Below are 23,420 nucleotides of genomic sequence, written 5' to 3' on the forward strand. Positions count from 1 at the left end.
AGGTGTAATGGGTGTTATAACCTCACTTTGTGCCCGTTTAAGACCATGATGTTGTCTAGGCAGTAATGTTCATTTCTCAAATGTTCAGCCACAAGATGAGTGGAGAAGGGAGCCCTTGTCCTTGACCTCTATGATAATTTTGCCTGCTGAGGCTGTCCCTGGGGGCAGTGCAGACCCTTCAGTGCCAGTACCTTTAGCCAGGAGCTTCCCACCTGGAACACTGGCTTTGGATATTGCAGGGACACCTGGAAAGCACCTGGTGGAATTCTCAGATACCTATTACTTGCTTAAAAACACTACACATTCATTATTCAACCCTTTATTTTTGATATGTGCAAGGCAGGGTATTGTTTGAAGTTCTGCTGGGGACCTTAAAGCGGTTAAATTTAGTGGCGTTTTTGTGAAGAGAAGGTTGTGGACAAGACACTCAGGCAGTGTCAGAATCTCTGTGCTTGGGAATCGATAGATCTGTGATCCTTAATCTTCTTTTCAGTCCTGACAGCTTTGCAGACACACACACACACACACACAAAAAAAAAAAAAAAAACCCAAAAAGCTCAACTTCACAAAATCCAGCAAATATTCCATAAGCTTTTTGTGCTGCACGTGGGTAGTGCTTTTTATTTGAGTAAAAAAAATTATTTCTGTCCTTCTTTGCTTACATGACTCCTTGCCTGCATAAGTAGGGAAAGCCTTGAGTTGCTCCTTCAGCAAGCCCATCCTCAGAAGTTATCATGGCAATAGTTTCAGCATCTGGAATCCTTTGGCATGTGCTGAGGAGGAAGATGCTCCTTTGGTGCCTTCATCCTGTGGCCCCTGTGCCAGCCAGGGCTGAAAGTGATGCAAACACAGACCAACCTGAGCTGTCATTGACCCATCAGTGGATGCTGCCAAAATAGTTCCCATGTGTGCCTTTTTTGCTGGCCAAGCTGGTGGCTCAGGTGATCCCTCAGTGCAGGTAGGAAATGTGAAGAACTCGCTGCCAGTGCTATCATTTGGGGGAACAGTTCCATTCTGCTTAGTAAAATTGCTTTCCTTGATGAATTCAAGTCAAATATGTAATTATAACTGCATAATTATAAGTAATTTTCAACATCATGTCCTGATGTCCTTGAGATGTTACTTCAGATTGGCTTCTTCATGTTTAAAGATTGGTTAAATTGATGCTCTTTTACAAATTTGATCTGCTAAAGACAAACGTATTTTGAAATCATTAGTGTGATAATTTCTGTAGGATTCTTTATTTCATTTGGATATGTTGTCTGTATGTACATTTTTTCTTACTTTTATTTCCAGAAAAGCAGTTGCCTTTGTCTTGTACTTGGTAAGAAAATATTTGCAAAAAAATGAAAGTTGTAAGGTTTTTTTTGCACGTTTGATAATAGGTTTTTAATAAAGTCATGCACTGATGCATTCTAAGGTAAAAGAGTCCTGGTGGGAAATAAACTAAACCCATGTTTACTTCCGTGTGGGTTTTTTTTTTTTTTTTTTCCCAGAGATTTGTTAGAGTTCCCCAGAGAAGATGATGCAGACATTGCAATGAAAATCCTGGGTCAGTGGCGTTCCCAAGGCCTGGAAGATGTCCAGCTGGTGAATTACTCCGTTCTGCTCGACCTGCCAGGCCCTTCCTCAAACACAGTCACTCTGCAGAGCAGCGGGGAGTGCTTTTATCCAAGTGGACAGCAGTGCAGCAGAGACCCCAGAGCACCTCCCAGCCAAGACCTCCTGTACTCCTACGCAGCTTATTCTGCCAAAGGAACTCTGGAGGTAACGTGGCCATTTGTCTCTGTCACTTGTGGGGAAATAGAGTCAGCAAACATCAGCTTTTGCTGAACCTGGCTGGAAAACTGCACACAGAATCACTGAGTTATTTAGGTAGGAAAAGACCTCCAAGATCATCAAATCCAAATGGTGATAAGCTGAAATGCCCAGCCTTAAAAAAACATATTTATGTGAATTATGTTGAGGCCCAATCGTACTTACCTTAATTAACCTTGCAACCTTATTTATATGAATAGTTCATAGGAGATATATGTAGATACAAATATACACTCACATATATCTATGTGAATATTTTTTTAAGTATCTGTGTTAATGAATTGGCACATTTTGCTTGTGTATAAAAATCTGGAATTGCACTTTATCCTTTCTGATGTATGAGAGCTACTGGTTTGAGGGATGCTGGTAGGAAGGATGGGATGAGTCTGGTGGGAGTTCTGGGCTAATACCTAGAGCCTGAATTATGGTTGTGGATCTCACATAATTTCTTCTGTGACAACTCAGTTGACACATCTGCTCTGTTTCCTCTTGAAAACACCAATTTGTAGTTCTATCTTGCTGTAGTTACTCTAGGAAGTTTTGTCAGCAAAAAGATTCTACCTGTTTGGATTTGTTACTTGCCAAGTGAAATAAGATCTTGGATTATCTTGTTTTTTTCCTGTGTACTGTCTTCGCTGTCTGTTTTCCTTTAGCTTCTTGCTAAATATTTTGAGAGTGCACAAAGGGGCCATCATTTCTGTTTACCTTCTCAGTAAGATAGTGTAAATCTTAATTAATATTTCTGAAATGTAAAAATTGCAGTTTCGCTGTTAGTTGCATTATTGTCATCTTCCTGCTTTTAAAAATATCATATTATTATTCCACTGATTCTGGGGGGTTTCCATCATGGCTCCTTTCTTATTTAAAAGACTTGTTTGTTCATGGCTTAGGACACTTACAGACTATAAAGGAATAGATTCTGAACATCTTAATATTTAAACATGCCTACTCTCCATGCTGAATCTCATCACCCTCTGTCCACTTCGGATGTGTTGCTGAGAACCAAATTAGGCAGGCAAGAAGAGGTCCTAACTTGCATGATGCACACTTTAACTTTTCCAGGTATTAATGAATGGGGTTGCCTTCTCATATCACTTAAAACCTCCACGTGTAATATTATTTTCTCGTTGTAACTTAGTAAGAGTAACTTTAATCAGAGAGAAGAATAGTTGTGACCTTTGAGGTTTCATTTCATGAATGTCAATGTGTTGCTAACAAATTCATCAGATTGAAGGAAATCCAATGTTCCGGGAAAAACCGCTGCTGTTATTCCCAGCAGCACGTGTTCCACTTTCCATTATGTCCCAGGGCAGGTTTCTCTTATGAGTTCAGCAGAAATGATGCCCACACTCACCATCCTCATCACAAGGGCTGCACCTTGGCTTTGGCAAAACTCCAGACTTGCACTGGAGCCAAAGAAAGCCTCTCTGCATAGCTTTACAGCCAGTTCTTTGAAATACCTCAGCACCTTACAAAACCTGAGATGTGTTCTTCTGTCGTTCAAAAGGTCTGCCTGAAATGTCCTTAGACCCAGAGTTTTTGCCTAAAAGGGAAAGTTTCCAATTCGTTTAGGCTACAGGTGAGTTGGTAGTGATCTAACCTTCCTGACTTTCAATCCTACTCACTAATCTCTACTATTTAAACTAATGGAAGTAGAAAAACTTTAAATGAGAAGTAGCAGGTGGTGGCTGTTGCTGGGTTCAGCCATCAGAAAGTGACTTTGATTGCTTGCAGTGGAACTACAAGTCGTGTATTTTGAATATCCTACAGTGGTTTGTGATTGCAAAATCATGAAGGTTTTCCTGTGAGCAGGTATTTTTATAACAGCTACTCATAACCAGAATAATTTTCTTTCAAATGTGGCACATCCTTAGCAGAAAATTCCTATTATGTGTCACTTAATCAGGCTGAATTGCTAATACTGCCTGGATGCTGCTGCTTCATTGTATCTCATTTGTCTGTTTGGTTTGCTAGAAGTTGAAGCAAATAAAACCATTAAGCTATTGCAGTCTGGCTACCAGCAGAGCTACAGCTCCACTTTGATGTTGACAAGGTTATTTGTAGAACAGCAAGAGTCATTTTCTTTGACCACCTGTCATGTCCATTCATCATACGGCCATTGTATATGAGCCATCCAATTTGTGCTTTCTGGTAACAGTCTAAACAGCATTTGTGAGTAAAAATGTGAGCATTTGTGATCTGAAATCTACTTCAAAAACCTACTTAATGCCATTGTGATGGATGGTGCACTTTAGTACTCCTCTATATTTCATTGGGCTGTGAAAAGGTGACAGTGTTTACCCATCATGGTGACAGGCAGGGCAGCTTACAGTTCTGGAGAGGGCTGTCGAGTCAGTTTTGAAATAGATATTGCAGCAGTTATGTAAATAATATATAGTAGGCTAGGTCAGCCTAAGGAAAAAACGACATACCTGAAATATATTTTTATTAAAACTTAAATATCAGCCACCTTTTATAGAGCTTAAACCTTTTGTCTGCTTGATAAAAACAGGAAAGCTGCTCTGGCCAACAGAGTGCACATATAAATGGAAATTACATTGCTTCAAATTTATGCATTAAAGCAAAATGCATTGTCAGACAGTACCCAGCCAGTCTCCAAGTGAGGGTGATGTGGGGAATCCGAATGTGCTGCTCCTGCCTCCTGGAGCGTTGGGATCCAGGAGCTCTGGGGCTCTTCTGTCCCTGGGGAGTGGAGAGGGCAGAGCTGGGGACACCAGCAGGAGCTGATCAGAGGGGGCTGTGACCACCCCAAAATCTGCTGCTCCCCTTCAGTTGCACACTGCTCAATGGTGTCAGTGTGACATGGGTGGTGGTGATCCCAGAGTGCACCAAAGGAGAAGCAAGGCTCCATTTGGGCTTGCAGGAGCCTGGGTGGCACTCGGGGCACTGGGAAGTTGGTTTCAGTCAGTTCTCCCAAGTGCAGCAGCTTCTGGAGCAAGCACATGTCCACAGTGTTTACTGTTTCTTTAGCCACTGGAAATAGTCCTGGCAGATGTAATGGTTGGTGTGTTGGAATAACCTTCAAGGACAAACTAATTAAAGCAAAATGTAAATGGTATTTGCTTTGTATTCATGCATTTTGTTTGTGGGACCTGAAGCTTTCCTCACTTTCCTTTCACCTTCAGTTTATTCACTCTTAACTTTATCAAAATGTTCAGGAACTTTCAGCAATCCTAAGTCTGCTTTCACACTTTGAACTGAGGAACTTGGTGTCCTGTGTTATATGGCATTGTCTCATGATTAACTGCTCTGCCTCTTTTGGAATAATGCACCAAATCCCTGTTGGCTCCTTTACTGCTCCTCTCTTGTGGTTTGAGGTTTGTTTCCACCCTCATGGATGCTCTCAGCAAGCCCAAGCAAACCATCGTGTTTCTTTCCTGGACCTTTCATGTACTGAAAGGGTTGTGTTGGTCCAGGAGCCTGGAGAGGATGCAAGAGTGGAAGTTTCATGTTCTCCATGTTCTCCGAAGTGTAGATGCACATGCAGGCAGGGATTATCTGAGGGTTTATGGACAGAAATGAATAGTGCTCATCTCTGAGGCAGTTCCCCAACACCTGACTGTCTGTTTTATGTTTTGGCCACTGCTCTGTCCCTGTTCCCTGACTGCTTTGACTCCTCTGCCATCTCACCTCACTTCCCTGCCGTCATCCGTGTTTCTGCTGATTTCTCTGATGCCATTTCTGCTGATCTGAGGCATTTATCCTCCCAGTCAGGGGTATCTTTGATGAGTTTTGGAGGGGCTGCAGGGAGCAGACAAGTGGGAATGCTGCTTGCCTGCCTCTACCCACACGGAGCAGAAGAGATTCTCTGCATCTGCTGGTCACGTCCCAGTCTGCTCCGGTTCGTTTGTTTGGGTGACATTTTCTCACTAAATGAGAACCCACCGCAGAGATTAATGCAACCTGAAGCAATCTGGGGAGTACCAGCCCATCTGTTAAGCTCACTCAGTCATCTTCCCACCATTCTTCAATCTTGGCAAGAGGAGAATAAGGGAAGCAGGAGTTGGATTTTGCTGTCAGATCCTCTTTCACGAGGAGGGGAGTTTGCTCACCTCTTATCCAATATCCCATTTTCCTATGGCTGTCTTCCAGTGTCTCCTCTCCCCACCCATCCTCGTCTTATCCAGGTCTTTTGCAGGAAGATGGGAGTCTTCCTGTCCTCTAACCTTTCCTACTCCTGCTCCCACTCCTGCCAGGAGTGTGTCCTGCTGTCCCCACTTGTGTCCTACAGTCCTCTCCCCTCTCTGCTCAGGTTTACAGCCCTGTTTGCTGCCAGCACTGGCATCTCTCTTCATTTCCAGCTCTGCACCAAAAGGTTCCTCTGGAGGGGACAGTGCATCAGGAAGTCCTTGACCCCAAAGCTTGCTTTCATTTGATTTGGTTTCATTGTGCTGGAAATGTGATTAGTGCACCCTTATTATCTTTTCTCTTCCCTCCAGCTAATCAGTGGTAATTTCCTTCACAATATTTCAGAATTAAGATCAGTGTCAGCGGGTTGGTTTTAGAAAATTTTAAAATCTTCCCAGGTTATTTTTATCCCCAGGCAAAATTTCTAAATGAGCCTTCTGCAGCGTGCTCACTCGCACATCTTGAATTCCAAAGGCAGAGAGTGCGTTTAATTTAGATTAAATAATCACATCTTCTCTTCCTAAGTCTTTCAGTCATTTTTGATGGCACATTGGTGCAAAATACCAAGCTAGAGGGAATCTTGATGCATGTGTGCATTTAATTCTTTTAGGCATGCCAAATTTAGTTCATTATTATCTTTATTAACATTTTTTAAGTTTTCTTCTCTGAAGAGACATGCACTAGCTAAAATGAATCCCTAGCAACTGAAATCAGTCTTGCAGATGGTTAGGGCTATAGGTTGAATAACATATACACACAAATGAGAAGAATCGTGTGATTTTTTTGGTAACATTTAGAAGTTTTAGTGCAGCTTTATTTATCTTTTATTTATAGAAGAGTTTCTCCGAAACCTCTTCCACAAATAATCATAATTTAGACCACTGCTCTGCATACCAAGTAGGCACAGCAAATTTTCAAGACAATCTCACTAAGAATATGGATTTTAGAATAGACTTGACCTTTAAGCAGAAAACAACATTCAACATTAACTACAGCATAGCTGCCACTCCATTATAATTACATATAGAAAGCTGTGAAATGCAATGTGAAGGTTATATAATTTAAAATTGCAGGCGAGGGCTCCAAGAGCGATCATTGAAGAGATGTCCTGCAGAACATCCTGTCAGTTTTCTGGCATATATCACATAACCATTAATAAATAAAGTTGTACAGTTCCCTAAAAATAATAGTAGTTCATCATGCACAAAGCCCCGATTAATATTGCTGGAAGAGTCTTGTGTCATTGAAGGGCAGGGTTTCAAAGATGTAAATGCTGCTGCTGCAGAGCCTTTTGCTGTTCTGTAATTGCAAGTCAATTCTGTCCTGATATTTTTTTTACTAATAAAACGTTAGTAATGGCATTTTAGTAATAATACCATCAATAATTAATGAGAATTTTTAAATGATAAAAAAGCAAAAGGTGAGGCATCTTGGTATCTAGAGACATAACAGATCACTGAGCACTTCCATGCCATTGCACAGAATCAGCTGAAGGCATTTCTTAGTAAAGCCTCTGCACAATATTACAGAGGGAGCAATGGTGAACCATAACAATTATTTATATTCCAACTGCATGGTAAAAACTAAAGAGTGCAAACCCTGAGGGCTTGGGAAGATTATTTGATGCCTTTTTTTGGGTTTTACTGCTAGCAGAATTCCTATTGAAATAAATGGGGATTACATCATTTCTAAGCAGAGTTAAATTTTGCCTGTTACTAGTCAGTGTGAGAGAATAGCAGTGAAATTTCTGCAATTGCCTGGGTCTCCAAGGAATATTTTTATCCTGAATTTTTATGGTATAATTACATCCACTGAGTTGCCATCACCTCTGCAGTTCAGTGGATACCTGGGTTGGTGCCCACTCAGTCAGACTTTTTTCCACCCCCTCTCTTTATTAATGGTGTTTATTTCAAATAACCTCAATACCAATGGACTCAGGTCAAGTGGAAACCTTTCTGCCAAATCCCAAATGTTGTTTTTCTTAGGTAGTGCCATCTTCTCTCTCTTTTTAACTTCTTCTTCACCTTCTTAGTAAATATAAACCTACCAGTAACATACCTGTGCTTTCTTCTCTGTTTAAGTTTGTAAAGTCAATATTCTTCTCAGAGGAGGAATTTTCAAGTAAAAAGCTTTTTGTGCTGTGAGCTCTTGGGATTGAGTTTTAGGGATTTTTTTTCTTTAAAATTTATCCAGCATTCTAGAGGTTTAAAACTGCCTCAAAGGAATCCTGCTCACACTGAGAAAAGCAAAAATTTCCTTCCACAGAAGGACTATTAAATATCAGCTTTTCAAAAATTGCTAGTATGAGAAAAACATCATAAGAAACAACTACAACTGATACGAGAACAATAACAAAATATTTTTGTGTTTATATAATACTCAATCCTTGTCCCTAAAACTACTTACATTGCTTTATTGTTTAAAAAAATGTAGTTTCATGCATGAACAATAAAGAACTGCTTAAAATGTTGCTCAGTTCTCTGGTAGTTATGAGTGACTGTAAAATACAATATTGATTAAACTATTGCTGCTTCTCTTTTTTTTTTTTTTTTTTTTTTTTTTTTTTTTTTAAAGTTTGTTTTTCAGGAAGAGAAGAAAGTCCTAAAATCTCTTCAGGAACATTAGCAATATAAGAGCATCTGTAGTTGAAGGCAGATTCCATTTTACTGAGCATAAACATTTTGTGTCTGGGAGCACAGGACTCTGTCCCTGGCATCTCTTTAGGAATCCATGAGGATATGAGTTACAATTGCTGGAATAAAATAGATTTTTTTAAAAGGAAAAAAAAAATCACTCTTCTGTCATACTTCACTTGATTATTTTTTTTAAGTTGGACAAAAATATCTAACTAATGGTGAATTAGGGCTGGGAGCTGAAAAGAATCAGCAGCAGCTATTTTAATTTTCAATGCAGTGTGATAAACCTTCCCAGTTAAAGCTTCAGCAGTGTTTTATCTTAGGAGTTCTCTCTACTTACCAGTACAACTTCTACAGTCACCATTGGACAACATTTTGTCAAAATCTTAAAACACTTTTTTCTATGAGTTTATTGGATGCTTTTCTGTAAGAGTCTCTGTCTCACTGTTAAAATATTTTTAATATTTCAAGATGAAAGTAGCACTGAAAATCCAACACAGGTCTGAAGATTTCTTACCTCTGTCAGACGTGGTGATATAAAGTCCAAATAAAGTCTTCTAAGATGAGTGTGTAAAAGAGCAGAAATAAGTTCTTACTAAAAAAAAAAAAAGGCTTTAGGATCCTTGAGAGGTTTTAAATGTAACTCAAACTAAGGATAAAGCTGTCATAAGAATAATTTGGTGGGAACTGCAGTGTGTCTGACTTATTTGTTAAAAAACTTTGGTTTTAAAGAGCAAAGGATGTACCTCCCTAGAGGGTGCTTTGAGGAATGTTGTAAACCTGGAAACAGCCTTGGTAGTAGGAAAGACCAAAAAAAGATGATGACCACTCTCAGAGGAAACCCTTTGAAGCAAATAACTTTTGAAACCTTTGAGAGCAGGATGGGGAAAAAAAAAAAAAAGTGCTGCTGTGATACAGCTGGTTGAAAAATATATGTATAAGAAGTGAATTCTTAAAAATGTAAAAAAGAATAATGAAAAGCTAAAATAATAATCATGAAACAAGACAGGCAGTAACCATTAGCAAGTGTTAAGTTTGGGGTCCAGGTGCTGTTGGCAGAAGTGCATTGTTTGTGTAGGGGAGCTGTCAAAATGCCAGAGCCTCTTCACTGCCTGGACTAAAATGTCCTGAGAAAAAGCTTTTGTTCAGAAATTCCCTTTTAAATCTTAGGCCTCCACCTACCAACTGCAATCCCAGGAGAGAAGTATCTCTTTTAAAATAAATAAATAAAAAATAGTGCAAAACAAAATAAAGCTGAAAATATATTGGTCTTCTCTCTTAGACATTCTTAGGTTTTTATTCCGATGTGCTGTCTCTCCCACGAAATATAAATAAATCTCATGTCTAGCCTCATGAAATGAATATTAGTTACAGTGTTTATCTCATTCATTAAGAGGACCTTAATGTGAATTAATTCTGAGCTATATCAGTTTTACTCTCACAATTATTTCTGATGCTCCTGAGCTCTGCAGTTCAAAGGGAAGGTGCCTCATCCATCACCAGGTTGTGACTGGCCCCGGAGTAGGTGTGCCTGAGAAAGAAGATACTTCAAGGAATTTATCTTCCTTCCACTGAATTATGTTACCATCTAGAGTTAGTCCTGTCTGCTGCAAGATTCACTGCCTCACTCTGGTGCCTTGAAGGGGCAGACAGGGGTGAGTAAGGATGGAAGAGGTCTGGCAATGGCTGCAGCTATGGGAGAGCAAAGCTGCTTAAATATGCAAGAAAGCTCCTGCTGCCTTCTCATCCAAGAGGGATGTATTTCCTGCTGCAGGTCAGAGCTTGCCAGGCACGATCTTCACCTGGGGAATATTTTAGAAGATGAATTAGTAGGAAAATGGTAGAAATTTTACATTGCTGGGAAAAGAATTAATGCGTCAGTTTTCTAACAAAACGTTTTATCAAGAAAGTTTTACCATGTTTTTGTCCATGTTGCCTTTTTAGCGCTAAATCTCTTATGTCTTGATGCTAAAGCAGAACATTTTAGTCGTGTAAAGTCACAAACTGAGATCTAGGATGAGAAATGTTACCAGTGTTAGGCTCAGGATTGCGAGGATAATGCCAACTCTTTGAGTTGAGGTCTTTCCCTGATGATCCTGCTGCTGCTGTAAGGGTTGCTCTGCCTGAAGTGAACTTCCACAACTGTTCAGTTTTCTCTGCAGGCTGTGTAGATAAATTGTTGACAATGTTTGTGAAATAGGTACCAAAAATGTAGAGTCAATTGAAGAAATATGGAGGGAAGCCCTTCAGCAGGAGTTAAAAGTGGTGGACATTGCTAATGGTGACTGCTGTGTGCTCTTTGCCTCCTGTACTGAGCTGAGCTTCTTGTGTTGATCAAACTCGAGGAAAGGCACCACTGCCTGCAGGAGGGTGGATCATTAGGGATGTCTGTAGTTTGAATCAGAATTATGGGAGCACAAACTGAGCTCCCTGTTTCTTTTTGTTGATTGTTCAGGACCCAGGGCAGGAGGGATCAGAACAGGTGAAGAGAGGGAACTGAGCACAGGTTTCAGTGGTAACTGATAGTTCTCTAACAATGTCCCTGACTGCTTTCCTTGGGAACGGAACCATCTGATGGTATCACTGCAATAACACTGAGTGCTTGTGTACTGCTGTGGAAGAGGCTGACCTGAATTCCAGGCTGTGTGGAAGATGAGGGAAGCTCTGTCCAGCTCCAGAGCTCTGGATGAGCTGCACTGATGGCAAAGCTTTTGCTTTAAGCGATAAAATCTTATTACATGATGTCAGGGCAGGTTGCTCTTTCCTCCCATCAAGCTGGGCAGATTCCAGAGTCTCTGCAGACTTTCCCATGTGTTTTAGATGATGTGAACATTTTTCCAGCTTTTCCTTTGAGGTGCCATTGTACAAGACAAGTGGTTTACTGGGACCCCTTCTAAAAAGCATCAGGTTCTGTCCTTTGCATGAGATTTCCTCTTTTTCTGCAGGTTTTTCCATCCCTGCTGAGAGAACGTGAACCAAGTTCACAAATCTCAATGGGTTTTCTGCCCACACTTAAGAGATAAATGCTCAGAATATCTGTGTGAAATTTCGCACAATTCAGGAGAACCTTCACCCTAATCTTTGGAAACACATGGGATAAAGGTGAACTGCTTATTTTGCTATAGGCAAAATTTTCAAAATGAAGGTTAGCTGTTTCTGAGAGAAAAGCCAAATGGTGCTGCCATGTAAAACCTTTAGATTACTGTGCAATGTAGGATGCACATCAATTCTGAAATCTTAAGTGCACTTTTAAAAACAATATTTGAAAGCTTGAAACAGAAAAGAATTTTTTCTTCCCTGTACAATTTTTATTATTTGTGAGACATGAATGACACCCATTTCACGTGAAATAAGTCTTCTTCCAAAATGTTAGATGGTTAAAAACCAGAAAAATATTCATGTTTAATCTCAGAGATGAGCTGTTCTCAGGTACAGCTGCATCTCTGTATCTATGTAATTTTCCTGGTCAATCATTTGGGCCACTTGAATTTGATATTACTCAGGCACATTCCCTGTTTTTATTGGAGTCCTTTTCTTGTCATCTAAATATATTTTTAGAACTTACTTTTCCCCAGTCTTTTTTTTCTACAGATGTAATTTAGAGACCTATAAATTTGTGCAATGACTCAAAACAACAGAACTCACAGGAGATGGGAAAGATGTCATTTTCCTTTTCACAACTGCATATTTGCTTCTTCAAATTGTTTGCTCAAATGCTGCTTTAACACTCAGATTTGTGTTTGCATCATTACATGGTTGGGCATCTCCCTGATTATGTTGAAGTGGATGATATTTGGCCAAGCAAGGGCTGTAAGTACTTTGTGAAAGATCATTTATTATAATCTAGAAAATAGACTTCTCCTCGACATTTTTGAAAGTTCAGAGTGTTCTCCTGGTGCAGTGGATGACCTCCTCTTGTATGTGTGAATGATTATTTTCCTCTTTGAGGGAGATGTCTGGTTTATTGTTATATATGTCAGGAATGTCCCTTTGGTCACTCTGTCCTGGCTGTGTCACCTCCCGGGCACTCGAAGTTTAAAAGGCCTTGGCTCTGTGCAAGCCCTACTCAGTAATAACAAAAACATCTCCATTATTCCCCCTGTGTTCAGCCCAAATCCAAAACACAGCCCATAACAGCACTGTGAAAAAAATTAATTCCACCCCAGCCAAAGCCAGCACAGTTCTGAGTCATGAGTTCCAGCTTGGACAACTGGAAATGGGAGGCTGTTTTCTGGACATTTGGTTTTGATGCAGCCAAACTGACTCAGAATTGAAACAGCTGGACAAAGCTGAATCTCCTGTCTCTAAGGAGTTAAAATACCAAACCTATTATATGATATAAAATAAAACATTTTGATTTTACTGGGATTCTGAAGCACACGTAGCGTTTCAGTCCGGCTGACCCGCGTTGTGCCTGTGGTGGTGTTTTCATTCTCAGGATGTTCATTGAGCTGGTGTCTCAGACAGGAGATGACTCTGTTCTCTGGGTGGGAGGGTTTAGCTCCTGTTTTGCTGTTGCCCACACTGAGGCTCTGGGCAGGTGCAGGGAGCTGCCCCAGCTCAGTCTGGTCCTCTCCTGCCCAGCTCCTGCAGACCTGGCTGTGGGCAAAGTGCTTTGAGACACCTTCTGTGAGCTCCAGGCTTCTTCTCTAAAGGCTTGGTGCTTGTGGCTACCCCAGGAGGGAATGCCTGGGTTTAATTCAGTGTGGTTTAAACGGCTGAAGGAGGACATCCTGCAGCCTCTGGATGTCTTGTGTTCATTCCCTGCCTTCCACACAACCCAAGCAAACTTCCACCCAGCCTTGAGAATTTGTTCAGTTCAGACACAATGGGACTGGATTCTGACATAAACCCCTTTCATTCAAAAATTTAAGGCCAAGTTTAAATCTCACCATTATAATTTCCTGTGTACATATGTAGCTTATGATTTTTTTTTTTAAAGATACCACATCACAGCTGAGTAATTCTGTTTTGTTTAGTTTATCCTCAGTCTGTGTAATTTGTAAATGTATATTTGCATGAATAATTACCTCTGAATAAGCTAAACCAAGCAGGCTGGCAAATACAGATTATTCTTTTTTCTTAGGAAAGTATGAGCAATGTGACTTTATGCTTTAGGCACTAATGCTACTAAATAGCCTTGCAGTTAACTCTTAAAGAGGGAGGCATACAAATAATATTAAACACATACATGAAAGAATAATTAGGATTTAAAATTCTGTCCCTAGTGAAGTGACAGTCAGCACTGCTTAATGAAAGTTTGAAATACTTTTTCTGATAGCATTTTTTGGCATCTGATGATCTTGTGTCCTTCAGTTTTTTGCAACAAAAGGTGTTGTTCTTAGATATTCTAAAATAAGTAAATATCAGTTAAATGTGTCTGGAAATAACAATGTTTTATGTTAAAAACTTGAAAAGCTAAATTTGGATGTATTATGCAAAATACAGTAAGAAAGTTAAAAAGAAGATATTTTTAGAAAATATGAAAAAGCCTACCTTAATATATTGTTTGGATATCACGCTGGACATCATGAGTTAAGAAGTAATATTTAAATACTAGTTTTGCCTTTTGGGAAACACAAAGAATATGATTGAGAACAGAATTGGGGGTTATAAAAATATAAAATAAGAAAAAATAAAGTGGGAGGGGGGGAAAAGAGAACTGAGTTGTGTCAGTTCAGATTTATTTGGGGCTCTTTAACCATAAAATACACAAGAGCTGTCTTCTGTAGGCTATAAAAAGGCTTCGATCTTGATTCAGTCTCCCTCGGAGCTGGTAGGAAAAAAAGTCTTGCAATAAACTGTAGGAAGCAGGGAAGCAAGCAAGTTTAACCTCAGTGCCTTTCCCAAAAAATGGTCCTGCAAGAGCCAAAGGCAGCTGTGGGAGAGCCCAGTGTGATGGGGCTGTGAGCTGCACAGCTGGGACAGGTGAAGACTGGACATGAAATGTGCCTGTGACTGAACCCCATCTGCAAGGCCAAGCTCCATCACACTGAGGTTAGGGGACATCTTCTTTTCTCTTGTTTTAGTACAAATCACAGCTTTAGCTCTCGCTGTAGTGCAGTGTGCAATTTTATGTGATAGAACCTAGACACAAAGAGCCCTTTCTGGCTGTTAGCTGACTCTGTGAGTCACATTGTATTGAAATGCTCCAGAATTCTATTGTAGGAGCAGGAATATTGAAGCAAAGAAAAGGAAGCTTCTATAGAGTAAAGTGCTAGCAACCACGAAGAAAAGATATCATGAATCTCTTTGAGGATCAGGGCTTGTGGGTAAAACACATAGAAACACTGAAGTCCACTGAATTAATTCTTCCTTGACATTGTTGGTCAGAATTATCTCAGTCTTGTAACAGAGAAAAATCATCATCAGTTAATCCAGATATATAAATAATTACTTTTGGGGCTCAGACAGAGTATCTGCCATTCTTTTTTGCCTGGAACCAAATGAAGGAAAAAGGTTGAAAGACAACTTTGGACATTAACATTTCTGTAGAAATAAAGTATATAAAAGATAGTTCTGGGTGGGTATTTTGGACCCTGGTGGTGGCAATCACAAGGAGACAGCTGTGGCTCCCTGATTATTAAAGGATGCTTTTGGCTGGAATGGGAACAGCTCTGGTCAGAAAGCGTAAAAGAGTTTACACCAACAAAGGATTTGGCACAGCTCCCTTATCTCCCCTTCTCTTTCTTCCTTTTCTCTAATTTTAAAGATCAGCCAGTTTTATATTTGCAGCTTTCTTCACGTTTGTTGATGTCCGGCTTTGATCTACAACCAGCTTGAGTTTACTTTTATGCTCTGCTGAATGCTGCCTTCAGCCTCAATTTCAGAGCTGTGCAAATAAATTATAGCGATGTGTTTAATTAAAGTTCGCCTCATGCCCTGATTGCAGACTGTTGCCTTCTCAGATACAATTTGCAAATATATTTTGGAGTTTTATTTTAGGCAGGATGACTAGCTGAAGGTTATTTAATTGTGATTGATTGTGCATGGGATGTTTCTGCTGCCTTTATTTTGTGAACAACCTGAAAATAGTAGCTGAATGTTGAAGGGCAAATGAAGGGCATTTGCCTGCATGGAGCAGTCACAGACCTGAGGGCTGATGCTTCTAGAATTACATGTGTGCTTTTTGGAGAAATTGTCTTCATTCTAAGGAATGAACAATATTTATTAATATTAAATATTTAGTTTTCTTCAAAACTTGGAGTTTCTTTAGGGAATCTATTTCTGAAACCTTTTGGTGGGTAGGCAGGAGCTGTGAATATGAGGAATATGAGGAATATGAGGAATATGAGCTTGACTGTGTCATTTTCATGCAGCTTCCACAGTCCTGAGTTCCCCAACAGTTTGTGCAGAATCCACTCATTAATATGAGTCAGGAGCTTGACCCATATTTGAAATTCGATAAAAATTTGATTTGATTTGGTATTTGATAAAATATATTCATCATGTGAGGTTACTGAACTGTAGCACTACCAACAGGTGGCATGAAGAGGAGAAGACTTCTCACCACAGCCATTCTGTGTGCTGCTTTGGGGTTGTTTTCTGCCAGACGATTAAGAGCTCAGTTTAAGAGCTGCTTTCTTATCTGCGCTGACTGCATCCTCCTTTGGGTGGTTGTGAGAAACATCCCTTCCTTGGTGTACTACCTTTGAGTTTTGTGTTGGGTTTTTTGGGGTTTTTTTTTCTCTCAGTGGTTTCTTCCACTGATGAGAATGTGATAAGACAAATATATTTCTGTGATTATTTTCAACCTATTTATCTTATTCTTTTAAATTGCCTCAGAATTTGCAAGAAAGCAAGGTTTAAGTATAGTTTCCAGCATCTTCAAGACCCCAGCTGCCACCTGCTTCATGTAGTTATTCTTATTTTTCTTTTGCAAGACCTATTTTCCTCTGTGTCGTGAATGGCTGGATGATGTGTACGCTTTTATTCTGTTTCATTTTGGAGATAAGTAGAAGAAATCAGGATAAAATTCCGTGACTGTCTTGACTGTGGCATTTTCAGAGTGTTTTTCTTTCCTGTTTTGGGGAGATTCTGTTAGAATTTTTAAATAAAATGTTTACAACTCACTGAGCATCATCTCGGGACTTAGAAACTAATAAGTCGTCTAACATAAAATAATTACTTTTCCTAAAAATGTTTGTTTTATTACCTACCCCTACTTCATTTCATGCATGGGGGAATACTACTGAACTCCACAATGCACATCACAATTTGTTCCTAAATAGTCATATCTCTCAAACAGCATAGCTTGAAACGATTGGAGGAGTAAGTACCTAATTCAGATGGATAAAACAACTCATTCTTTAGCTGTTTCCCAGTTTTAGGGTAAGAGGATTTACTGTGGCATAGCTAAACCAAGTAGACAAGTGCTCTCTTTCGGCACCTGATAAAAGGATGAGTTCTCTTTTGTTTTTGAACAGAATTATCCTACCACAGGAAAGCAGTTTATCAAATATGGGTGGTTGGGAGTGGGGTGTTTCGCTTTTCAGAAAGCTGGTGTGTGTAAAATGAGGATTATGTGATGGTGTAAGCGTTTCTAAAAACAGAGAAGAGAAATAATAGGAAATTTAATCTTTATTCATTTTTTGGAGGTATTAGGAATGTTGTGACTAAAATAGGCCTTCATGCATCATAAATGGTCTGTCAGCTTTTGAGTGGATTATTAAGAAGGTAGAAGGTCTGGATTCAATAGGATTCTTCACCATTATTTTGAGGTTGTATTTTTTCAATATTTTATTTTATCTTGGAAGTAAGTGTCCCTATTAGTTGAGCCCTCATCCACTAAATAGAACCAAAACTGACTACTCTGAGCTAGTATTGCTGCACTGTATTTGCTAAGATTTCATTAATATTGCAAACTATTTTGCTTTTCATTGCAAATTTTACTTCAGTGTTCAGGTGCAGAATGAAGGAAGGGCCAAGAATAATTTGTATAACTGTTTTCATCTTTTAATGTGTACCTATTACTTTCTGGATTGTATTGCCCAAATGTTATGCCTTTGTTCTAAACTCTTCCAGTGAGTTACTTTCTTCATTTGGCCAGAGATGAGCCATATCTAGTTTTACTCAAGAGAAGATTTAATTCAATTTGTTTGTCATTTTAGCTGGAGTTAAAGATGATATAAGCTGTGCAGACCTCTGGGTACTGGACTATACATGCTGTTTCCAGAATGTGATAACCTGTGAGCTTTGACATATCTGTATTTCACGTGGAAGATGTGTGATGAAAGCCCATGAAACTCTGTTATGTTACACCCAGATGCTCCTTCATTATGCAATTTCTTACACGAACTCTCAATATATGAAATTACCTAATAGCTTTGGCAGTGGGGCTAACTTCTAAAATCTGAACCAAAGCACATGGTTTGCAGAGTGTTTGGGGCAGCAGGGAGTCGACTTTTGTTTTCCACATAATTAAAAATATTTTAAAAATGAGCTGTGCTTTTGCAGGGCCTCCTGTTCTGCCTCCCTCTCGTTGGAGCACGTGTTGCCTGGGACAGAACCAGTGAGCCGCTCTTGAAGATGCAGTTTGCATCCATAAATTAACCAAGAACATCCAAGGGCAGTTGCTGAAGGCATTAATAATTGTGCAGACATGGAGTTTTGTTGTTTACAGAGCAGTGGGTAGCACCCTGGAGAAGCAGCGAGCCAAAGGGACGTGCAGAGAGGCAGCACATGAATGTAGATGGGCAGGGAGCTCCTTCCCACACAGGCATCCTGGAGAAGAAAATGGCCTGATGCTTCATTATCTTACATGTTTGGTATTGATTTTGCCTCAGGAAAAGTCAGTGTGTTTTCTCTCGTACAAATGATGACACCCTGATTTTTGCTTTGGAGGGTAGGTAGGGAAGGCATTGGGTCCAAAGGAGTTATCCCTAGGAATCAACCTAGATATATCCTCCTGTAACCTCTCAGGCCATAAGACTTCTGAGACACGAATAATTATTGGATCTAATGACATAGGTGTAGGTAGATATTAAAATCAAGATGAGAGTTACAGAAAGAGGTAAAAATTTTACGAACTTAGGCACCCTGATAAATATCCTTTCTGTATCTGAGGTTAATTCTTTAAAACTGGAGGCATGAGATTAGGTAAAACATAAAATACCTTTCCCTATTACGAAATCTTCACTTGATTTTATCCTACTTTTCAAATACTGTGGTGATACAGGAAAAAAAATTCTCTTGGCTAAATGGTTTTCTAGTTCTTTAGATATCAAAACTCCCATATATTTCAGAAGAAATAGTGTGAAGTGTTTCCTGTTCTACATTTTATTCTTTGGTGTTAAATCCGATGTTTGTCTGTTCAGAAGTGTCTTATAACTTTGGCTGGCCTTTGCACATATTTGGTCTGTACAGAGCTGATGACACGTTACAGACTTGGAAACCCTTCTGAAGAATTCAGAGGAATTTAATAAAACAGGAACCTTGGCAAAGTTTTTTGTGTGGTTTCAACTTCAGTGTTGAGTGCAAACTCACACAGACACAGTTTTTTTTAAGGGTAAATACTTTCCTAAAATACTCATGTACAGGAATCTACTAAAATTTCACACATCCTACACATCCAGAACAACTGTTGCTAGAATTTAAACAGTTTGTGTAGGGATACCCAAAATCAGAACTGTTGCTTTTGGCAATGAATCCATGCTGAAGGTACAAAACTGAACTGAAAGAGAAAACTTTTCCATCTTATACTGCTCCTCTTATTTTAGTTTTTAAACACTGATGTAATATTCTTGTGTCTTCTTGTACTTGTGTTTTATGTGAGCACTGTGTAGGGATTTAGAGGTGCCAGAATGTCCTCAATAGTGTCCTGAGAGCTTCATAGCATTCTAAAATTGTAATGTGCAAGACTGATTATCCTCTTACTTTGTTTTTCCAGAATTTATTGCCACAAATGTGTGAGAAACATGCCCTTGGTCATTCTTAAATTACATATTTTAAAAAATACTTGAAAACTCATCTTGAAATATTTTTCCATTACTGCCAGTGCTTGACATTTAATAATAACTTAGAACTTGTACTATATTTTTTTGCAGAGTCCCAGCTGAAGAGCTGAAGATCTTCATGTTCTAAACACTTTTAGATCAAAGTGACTCTAAATAATTTGAAAAATATGTATTAATATAAAAGTGTACACATCAGAGCTTAGTCTGTTATCACTGTAGTTTTCTGAGTAGATTGCTTGGATAACTGATGGATTAAAAGAAAATACTGGAGTTGTTAGGTAAGATTGCTCAGGAGTCATGTGAGACCACAATGTAAAACTGTGTATTGGTGGAGTCTCTGTTACCTGTGAATTTTCAAAGTGACCAATATAGTCACTCATTTCCTTAAATACTTTACAAGACTCTGATTATTTTTAAGAAAATAGTATTCCTTACACAGTTTAGTATCCCTTACACAGTTTAAAATAAATTCCTATAGCTAATAGGGGAAATTTTCATCAGAATCAGCATCTCTTATAACCACTGGGGGTAAAAAAAAGGAGGGGGGTAGTTTATCATAACTGATGAATTGTGAATTAAAACCACAAAAAATCGTTTGTCATATTGAACTTACAAGGTCTTTACTATTACAGATATTGCTGATTAGAAGTTGGGGTAAGGCAGTTGCAGGACTCTGCTCACGTGCTTGTGCTCATGCAAACAACTTTGTTTTCCCTCAGGGATGTGTGTTGTAGCTGTAGCCTGAATTTTGTCTCCTCTCTGCAGGCAGAGCTTGTTGATGTCCAGTATGGGACCATGGAAGACCTGATCCGGCTTCAAGCCATCACTAACGTGACCAAAAAAATTGCACTTTTGAAGCTTGGACAATTGCCTTTACTGTATAAGGTTAGTTACAGAGCAGCTGAATTATTCATTTGGTAGGTTGTTTTGGTTGGGGTTTGGTTTTTTTTCAGTTTCAAAATACAAAAACAAAGAGTTTCCCATTTTCCCCAGTAAGTCAGGATTTAGTGACATTCACATTCTCCCTCAACAGTCAGCACTGTCACTCTGCAGTGCCTTTTATGTGTTAGAGTTGTTTATTTTGCTGCATATCTTGCAGTGCCCCAGTACTCTGCTGTATTTTCTCTGGGTTTACTAGAAGCCTTTTGACAAAGAAATCACTGAAAGAAATAATAAAGCAGAAGGGATTTTGTTTGAGGAGGGTGTACATAGGTGCATGTGTATCCAACTCCAGCTCTGGCAGAGAGCACAAGCAGGAGCTCACTAATCCACTTTTGCACTAAACAGAATAGACTCAACATATAAACCACATTTAAACTCTAAACGACCAGTAAGTGCCTTCTGTTGCAAATACCTTATAAACAGAAATGCTGGTTTGACTTTCACAAAATACAGGAAGTGTAGTTGCTCAGTAAATGCTTAAACAGTTCGTTCCCAATTCACAAAAGCAATTATAAAAGAGCAGTGACTCCAGATCCTGCAATTAAATAAATTGGGACCTGCTCTGCTGGCCATAGAAAACACAGCCAGGACTGATCACAGATTCAGAAAATAACCACTTAATGTTTTTTGTATAGGAATAAGATTTGTCTCAATAAAAATGCCATTTTCAACTGAGTAGCTTTAGCTGTTTGTTTAAATTATTTAGATGCAATTTAATTATGCCCGTGAAAGGTCAGTTGTCGTTGCTGGGACTCGGTTGTTGCCCATCATTTCCAGCAATAGATCTGATCCTGCATTTCACTGCTGACAAAGCCAATGAAACAGCAATCAGGGCTCATAAAGCAGGGATTGATAAAGATGTAAAGTTTGCTGTAACAGCACTGTCTGTGAGATGGACTTTTTACCAGTTTGTGTTCCTGTGAAGACTCACTGTGTCTGAATTATCAGCCCGAGCAGCCTGAAGGAGAAGGGAAAACCAGGAGGTGCCGAGGACAAGGCACATCTCAGGAGCTTTTCTGTGGGTTGCCTGTAGCCTGGACTCAAATATGTGCTGTTTAATGGCTGAGGTGCATTAGCTACATTTCTGGTGCTCCGAGAAAAGGAGTTACAGAGCACAAACCAAAGTGTGGTGTGATCAGGAGACTGACTCCGAATGTGTGCTCAGGGTCTGAGGCAGAATTACAACCACCCAAACCTACTTTCCATGTTCTCCTCACACAGGGAGAAAGTTAGCCCTTTTTCTTGAGGCTGTAAACTACCTTTTCTTAGAATATAATTTGTGTCTTTTTGGCAGTGAAATAATTGTGAGCTTTACTTTGCTTGTAACTATCGGGAAAAGGTGCAGAGAGACTATCTGAAGTAGATTCTCCTTTCCTAAGAAATATTTGATGTGAAATACTGCCTTAAACTGCAAGTCCTGCTGGTTTAAATGGGCCCAGTATCTCTCTGCTGAATCCACTCTTTGTATCTTTTTCCCTCCTAATGTAGACATTTCTGTACTATGGAGTCTCACATTTCTGTTTCAGCAGATACTTCCCTCTCCCTCTATTTTCCTTATCTCTGCCTTCCATGTGCTTGGTTTTACATCGCATTAAAACAGAGCACTAGTTCATAAGAGAGCTCTGGCTATATATACATATATACTTAGTGGCTTTCTTTCCGCTTTTTGTCTTTAACTTGTATTTTTCCTGCGTTAATTTCCTTTAATTTTTCATTATTATTGCTTTATATTATGCAAGTATCTCACTCTGGATTCGAGTCTTATTATTATAGACCCTGCACTGAGGTTCCATCTTCATAACAGTTTCTAATTATATCTCTATTTTTCAGTTGTATCTTCCTTGCATAGTTATGCTCTTTGTCTTTCTTTCTTTCTTGCTGTTTTTCATGGGTTTTTTTTTTCTGTTTTCCCCTTTTGTGCATTTCATTTGCTTTTTAAAAATTTTTTTGACTGTTCTTTCTCTCTGTACTGTGTCCTTTGGAAAAAAAAAAACCTGAAAGAAATAATAAACTACTGCTGGCAGAAAAAAAATCAGCATGAAAACTGAACAACAATTCTTTTGTCTTTACATCACATTAGGAGAGAGGATGTGCTGGTAGAAAAGAGCTTCATGTTCAAGGGACTAATTTACAAAAATATGCCCAAGTGATAGAAATTTGAATATTTTGAAAAATAGTTGCATAAATGACAGTATTTGTCAGTATAGATTTAGTTTATAGAGATTGGATAAGGTACAAAATCGGGGGAGGATTAAGGTTGAAAATAATTTGGAGTTTCTACTTCCAGTCTTTCAGACTGTGCCCATTTCATATATCTTTAGACACTGAAAACAACAGAGTTCAGAGCTTGGAGTAATTTGAAATTGGAATGTACAGAGAATTTGGAGTACACAGAGAAGCCTGAAGTTAATGTGCTGTTAAAATATACAGTTTAGTCTTAAACATGAGTAATTCTGATTAAATTTCGTAAGGTTCATAAATTTAAGCTGCTTTGTGAGAACAAGATTTGCAGAAATCTGACCTGGAGTTATTCTTGTAATTGGATATAATTTTCAGATTTCACTGGGAGTGTTGTATTTCTGTTCCACTGGATCAGAACGTGGTTTCTGGGCTGGGTGAGAGGTGCAGCAGCCAGAGACACTCCTGATCCCTTCAACTGGACCTTTTCAAACAGGGAATGTGTCACCTTAGCCACATCATAAATTACAGCTATAAAGATCGTGGATCCGACCTTTAGAGCAGGGTATCAGCAAGAGCATTGACTCTGGGGGGGGGGGGGGGGGAAACCCAAAAGAAAATAACAAACCAAATAGTTTACATTGCTGTGATTAAAAAAGAAAAAAAAAAAAGATTAAAAAATGCTTTGTATGATATATATATATATATATATATATATATATCAGAGTGGAGCAGGGGTTTC

The 23,420-nt window shown here is 39.1% G+C and overlaps 1 protein-coding gene across 1 annotated transcript in view; it reads left to right on the top strand.

Annotated features, from left to right (window-relative positions):
• NAALADL2 (N-acetylated alpha-linked acidic dipeptidase like 2) overlaps nt 1-23,420 on the top strand; it is a 227,352-nt gene that overhangs the window by 42,957 nt on the left and 160,975 nt on the right. The window contains exons 3-4 of the mRNA XM_066326482.1: nt 1,497-1,767; nt 20,324-20,443. Of these exons, the coding sequence (XP_066182579.1) occupies nt 1,497-1,767; nt 20,324-20,443 (391 nt within the window). The remainder of the gene's footprint in view (nt 1-1,496; nt 1,768-20,323; nt 20,444-23,420) is intronic.

Source organism: Sylvia atricapilla, chromosome 10 (assembly GCF_009819655.1).
Source record: "Sylvia atricapilla isolate bSylAtr1 chromosome 10, bSylAtr1.pri, whole genome shotgun sequence".
Lineage (NCBI taxonomy): Eukaryota > Metazoa > Chordata > Aves > Passeriformes > Sylviidae > Sylvia > Sylvia atricapilla.